Source organism: Octodon degus, unplaced genomic scaffold (genome assembly GCF_000260255.1).
Source record: "Octodon degus isolate 3935 unplaced genomic scaffold, OctDeg1.0 scaffold00255, whole genome shotgun sequence".
Lineage (NCBI taxonomy): Eukaryota > Metazoa > Chordata > Mammalia > Rodentia > Octodontidae > Octodon > Octodon degus.
Window position 1 is genome coordinate 1,532,896 of NW_004524831.1, and position 6,592 is coordinate 1,539,487.

At 41.6% G+C, this 6,592-nt stretch overlaps 1 gene segment (V, D, J or C); it reads right to left on the minus strand.

The window, feature by feature from the left end:
- Positions 1 to 4,429: 4,429 nt before the first annotated feature.
- LOC101572522 lies at positions 4,430 to 5,902 on the minus strand (the record flags this gene model as incomplete). The annotated part of the segment is given in 3 exon segments: positions 4,430 to 4,458; positions 5,393 to 5,695; positions 5,800 to 5,902. Coding segments are annotated over 3 exon segments (378 nt in total), but the record flags the coding sequence as incomplete, so codon positions are not given.
- Positions 5,903 to 6,592: the final 690 nt, after the last annotated feature.

The window sequence follows — 6,592 nt, forward strand, 5'->3', positions numbered from 1 at the left end:
TTTATGTTCATAAGGGAGATTGGCCTGTAGTTCTCTTTCTTAGTTGCATCTTTCCCTGGTTTTGGTATCAGTATAATATTTGCCTCCAGGAATGATTTTGGGAGGATTGCTTCCTTTTCAATTTCATGGAAGAGTTTGAGGAGTATAGGCACTACATCTTCTGTAAATGTCTTGTAGAATTCAGCTGTGATTCCATCCAGACCAGGACAGTAGTTTCATTTGACAGTCGTTTTTTAAGTTACATCTCATATTTCATTGGCTGTTATTGGGCTATTGAGAGTGGTTATATGTTGTTGATTCAGTTGTGGTAATTTGTACCTTTCTAGGAAGCTGTCCATTTCTTCTGTGGCTTCTATTCTTTGAGAGTAAAGATTCTCGAAGTAGCTACTGATAATCTTAATTTCTACTGTGTCCGAGGTAATTACACCCTTTTCATTCCTTATTGCTTGTATTTGAATTTTTTCTTTCCTCTTTTTGATGAGGTTAACTAGGGGTTTATTGATTTTATTTAATCTTTCAAGAACCAGATTTGTGTTTCATTAATTCTTTGAACTCTTTTCTTCATCTCAATTGAATTAATATCTGCTCTAAGCTTTATGATTTCTTCTCGTCTTTGGGCTCTGTCTTTGGTATGCTCTTCCTTTTCTAGTTGTTGGAGGTGCAGCATTAGGGTGTTTATTTGTTTCCATTCCTTTTTTCTCATGTGTGAGTTCACACCGAAGAATTTTGCTCTGAGAACTGCTTTCATCATATCCCATAAATTCTGAAAAGTTGTGCATGAATTTTCATTGAATTGTATATATTATTGAATTTCTTGTTTAATTTCATCTGTGACCCATTGGTTGCTGAATAGGGTGTTGTTTAATTTCCATGTATTTAGGGTTTTTTTCTGGTTTATTTTGTCATTTATTTCCAGTTTAATTGCACTGTGGTCAGATAATATGCATGGGATAACTTCTGTTTTCTTGCATATACTTAAGCATGACCTATGGACCTGTATATAGTCTATTTTAGAAAAAGAGCCATGTGCAGCTGAGAAAAATGTGTATTCAGCTGTGTTTGGGTGGAACACTCTGTGTATGTCCACCAAGTCCACTTGTTTAGAAGGTCTGGGACAGTTCTGTTATGTCTTTGCTAATTTTTTGTCTGGTTGACCTATCTTTTTGGGATAAGGGGGTGTTAAGGTCCCCTGTTAAGATTGTGGTATTGCATATTAGATTTTTCATACCCATTAAGATTGCTTTAAATAGTTGTGTGCTCCAGTGTTTGGTGCATACATATTTATGAGTGTTACCTCTTCCTCTTGAATTTTTCCCCTAACCAGTATATAGTGGGCTTCTTTATTTCACTTGATCATTCTGGGTTTGAAGTTGAGACTGTCTGAGAATAGGATTGCTACTCCTGCTTTATTCTGAGGTGCTGGGGCATGTAGTATTGTTTTCCATCCTTTGACTTTGAGCCTATGAATGTCTTTATGAGTTAAATGTGTTTCTTGTATACAGCATATTGTTGGATTTTGTTTCCTAATCCACTGTGCCGAACTATTTCTCTTAATTGGTGAATTGAGTCCATTTACATTGATGGTTAGAATTGAGATGTATTGACTTATGATTGACATGTTATTTACCTGTTGTCATTTACTCCTTTTTCTCCTGTGTTTAATTGCTTGCCCTATTTAGTTGGTTGTTTCCAATCTCATTCGTGGAGTTCTGATCATTTTGGTCCCTCTCTAGAACATCTTTTCGGAACCTGTGTAGGATTGGCTTTGTTATTATGAAATTCATTAGTTGCTCTTTGTCATGGAAGTATTTCACTTCTCCATCAAACTTGAAAGAGAGTTTTGCAGGGTGTAGTAGTCTGGGCTGGAATTTGTTTTCATAGAGGACTTGAAGTACTCTGCTCCATGCTCTTCTTGCCTTCATGGCTTGTGAAGAAAAATGGACTGTAATTCTGATGGGTTTTTCTTTGAATGTGATGTACTTCTTTTCTCTAGCGGCTTTCAGTATATTATTCTTGTGCTGAATTTCTGGAATCTTGACTATTATATGTCTTGGTGTGTTTTTAATTGTGTTGGGGTTACTTGGCATTCTGTATGCTTTGGTTACCTGAATCTCAGATTGTTTCCTCAGATTTGGGAAGTTTTCTGCTATTACTTCTGCCCATATTTTTTTAATGTCAATTGTATTGACTCCTTCTTTCTCATTGATGGCTATTAGTCTCACATTGTTCATCTTTGCATTGTCTTGCCAGTGAATTATTTTTTCCTGCTTCCTAGTTGTTTTTAAGAGATCTTTTCTTACCTTTTCACTAGCTGCACCAGCATCTTCAAGATCTTAAACTCTATCTTCTCTTTCAGTCAAATGGTTTTGTAAGCTTGTGATTGAGATTTTAAGTTCCTCTATATCTCTTAGACTCTGCTTCATGCGATCTATTTCTTTCCTGTATTGCTCATTCACGGAATCCATCATTTTTCTAATCTCCTCTATTTTTTTTATCACTATCTTCTTTATAAGCAGTTATTAATTGTTTTACTACTGAGTTTTTTCCAGATTGGGTTTCCTCTCTGTTTCTGTATTTGATTCTTTATTTCATATGCTATGAGTTTAGAGAATTATTTTTTTTTATTTCAGAAAATAATTCCACTCTGGGTTCCTCTATAACTTTCTGCTGTTGCTTATTTACTTTCGATGCTATTAATTCATACATTTCAGCTGAGCTTGTGTCCTCTGCACTTGTTCTGGGTGTGCATTGGGTTTCCTCCATATGTTTCTGCATTTGATTCTTTACTGCAGATGCTATTAATTCAGGTATTTCTTTTTTCATTTCCAATATGCAGTCCTCTATACCTTTCTGCAGTTGTTTCTTTATTTCAGAAGCCATTGATTCATTGATTTCAGCTGTGTGATTCCTAATTTGTTCTATGTTAGCATCCTCTGCATTTGTTATGTTGGGGTTGGGGTCTGAGATTGCATTTTGCTGCTTCTCATTGTCATTTTGTATAGCACTGTCTTCTGAACTTTGTTGCGGAGCTTTGTTGTAGTTTTAACCTTTCAGTAGTGAAACTACTGAAATTCAGGTGCAGATCTACAAAGTTTGAATTTATCCAGCTGTGCCTGGCTTGCGTCTGGCTGTTGTGTTCAGCTCCTTCCTGCTACTGCCCTTGGGAGTGAACCTGTTGTGCCCCTCTGGCAAGACTTTCTGCTCCTGGACTAGTTGGGTGGTTCTGTCTCTGCAGGGACTGCAGCTGCAGAGTTTTACCCTAGGCCTGTATGCCAGGCCTGGGCTGAGTCTGAAGGAGTCAAGGTTGATTAACAGGGAGAGGAAGCTCTCCCACACACACAGGCCTGGGGTAGGGCTGGATCTGGGGTTCTGAGAATGGGGCAGATGTTGTCACTCACTGGGTGGGAGTGGGGGGTGGACTGCGGAGTGGTGGTGGGGTGTCTCAAGGAGGTGAAATAGGGTCTCACCCACGTTTCACCTGGGCTTGGACCAGACAGTTCCTGCAGGCACAGTGTAGCCGGAAGCTATCCCACACACTCACCAGGCCTGCGATAGGGCTGGATCAGATTTTACATTTTTAAAATATTATCCATTCTCTGGCCTGGGCTATCTCTCGTCCAGTCTCATGCCTCTAATGCTAAATACATAAATTGGTGATGATAAGAAATACCACTAATATATTTTTACCATTGGATTGAAAAAAAGTCCATGTTGGCTGGGTGTCTTCAGATTCCAGTCCTGATGACCAGAAAAGAGTCATTTTGCCTCCAAAAATGACATATAAACATATGTCAGGTGAGAACATATCTTATTGTTCAATACAATTTCTAATTCAGGACAAGAAAGATAAATATTGACTCTTCCCTGCAGAGTCTCCTGAGGATTCTGCCACATGGACCTGAAGCTTCAGATCCTCACAGGAAATCAGACTTCTAAGATCCAGCTAAAGTACCTGAGCCATGGGATGAAAACTAGAGTCCCTTGTCACAAGAAGGCAAATAAGAAAAATACGGGTGAATAAGGAAAAATAAATTATCTAAAAAGACAATTAAAGACTGGCCAGAGGGTGCAGCAGACTAAAGCACCTACTTAGGCAAAAACCAGTGGCCATGTTCGATCCCCAGTGTACTGTGCCAGCCCCGCCCTGGGGTGCGCTGAGACAGCAATTGAGATGTGGATGTGGTGGCGCACGTCTGTAATCCCAGGGCTTGGGAAGCTGAAAACAGGAGAAACTCTACAAGTCTGATTGTGTAGTGAGACCCTGTAGACTCTGTACTAAATACAAAAAAAAAAAATTAAAAAAAAATTAAAGAAAGAAAAATGGGGTTGGTGAGATGGCTCAGTGGTCTAAAGCACCTACTTAGAACAAGCTTAGCAAAGCACAGGGACCGCGGTTCAATCCCCCAGCACCACATGCCAGCCAGCCCCGCCCCCTGGTGGGCTGAGCTGGCCACACACACACACACACACACACACACACACACATAAATAAAATAAATAATTTTAAAAAAAGAAAACCGAAAGTCAATTAGATGAGCTTTGAGTTTGACTTATGCAGTTGTATATGAAAGGAGTGTATGATTTAAGTTTCTAAAGCTTTATCAGCCTGGACTATCTCTTTTGTGCCTCTGTTCTAAATATCCAAACTGGTGGTGAAAGGGAATATCACTATAAAATTTTTTCATTGGAAAGTTCAGCATGTTGCCTGTGTGTGACCTCACGTTCCAGTCTTGCTGACCAGAGAACAATCATGACATGATTCCTTCAAAATGACATTTGATTGCATGGGCCGCTGAGAATGTATCTTACTGCTAAATCAAGCATCTAACTGAGAATATAACATCCAGGGCTCGCTCATCCTGATCCCAGTCTGTCCTTGCAAACACCGTCATTCTCACCATTTTACTTGCAGCTTAGGTTCGGGGACCCTGGCTTTCATGGGAAAAGGAGAAAAGGCTGTACGGATTGTGTGAGGAAACACCAGCCCCCTCTTTCCTCAGGTCCTCATTTCTCCTGTGTCCAGCACTGACCTGCCCTGTTTCTGCTCTTCCCCCATAGCCACACAGCACCCTGTCTCCTGTGTCCTGACGCCTCTTCCTGAACCCCAGTCAGCTCTGGTGCTTTCCCCACGGAACAGGACAGTGAGGTCTGATTGCGACTGATTTCTCTGCTGCCTGAGGATGAGGTTGGCAAAGGCCTGGAGAGTCTCCTGGGGATTATGTCACCAGGACCTGAAGCATTAGTTTCTGAGATCAAATGACAGACCTGCTCTCTGCATCTGTCCTGCACACTGACACTGAACTCAGTGTGTCTTGGGCATCCTCTGCTGGTCCCGAGCATCACAACAGGGAGGTTTGTGTCTGGGCTCCCACTGACCGTTCCCTCACTGTGTGTGCACAGTAATACACGGCTGTATCCTCAGTTTTCAGTTGAGTCATTTGCAGATACGCTGTGCTCTTGGAGTCATCCCTGGAGATGGTGAATCGACCTTCCACAGTGTAGTCTGTGGTATGACTGTTAGCCTTGTTTCTAATAACCCCAACCCACTCCAGCCCCTTTCCTGGAACCTGGCAGACCCATTCTATGTGGTAGTCGCTGAAGGTGAATCCTGAGACTGCACAGGAGAGTCTCAGGGCCCCGCCAGGCTGCACCAAGCCTCCCCTGGACTCCAGCAGCTGCACCTCAGCCTGGACACCTGCAAACACAGACACATCCTGCTCAGTAAACATCACACATGTCCACTGTGTATCCCACTCAAGCCAGTCAGACACTCAGTGTCTCTTGCTTCTTATGAATCACCTTTTAACATAGTGATAAATACAACCCAGCTCAACACCAGCTCCATGGTGAGCTGTGTGTACTCCGCCCTGATCACCAAGGGGAGACAGCTGCTGCCCAGAGCGGGGTGTCTCTCCAGAGCTGCAGGGTGAGAGCAGGATGGTTTAAAGTGGGAGACAGGGGCCTGATTTGCATCTCCTCCTGCTATCTAGAGACCTCCGTGGATAGGAAGAAGCAGAATTTCAAGACAGATTAGATGTGAGTGTGTAGGTGTTATGGGTCAGTCAGCAAGGAACCAGATCAAAGAACAAATCAAAATTTGAGTGGAGCCTTTATTACTGAGTGCAGGCCATCAGCCATTTCTCACGCAGGAGAAGACTGATCGGCAATAGAACGTAGGTAGCATGGGGGTGTTTATAACAGAAATCATATCTAGTTTTGTAAGAGAATTTGTTATCTAGCACAGAACAACAGAAAACTACATTTATTTAACACAGCTGCAAACTGTGTGTGACTAAAGATTTTTACAGTTTAGTGATAAGCGCATATTTTTATAAGATGCATTTTTAAGCTGACTATGTTTACAGGAGATGGTTAGGGAAGGAGTTTATTTTAGCTCACTACCTTGACCTAAAACATTTACTCACTGTTAAGTGTTGTAGCTCAAAAATCAGATGACAATGAGGCAAGTCCAAAAGTTAAAGAAGCACTTTATTTTAGCTGGTACCCAGCGGCAGACACCCCGGCAAGATGCTGAGGTGCGCGCCCAGGAGGGGAAAGACAAGGGTTTTTAAGGCTGAAAACTGCAAAGGAA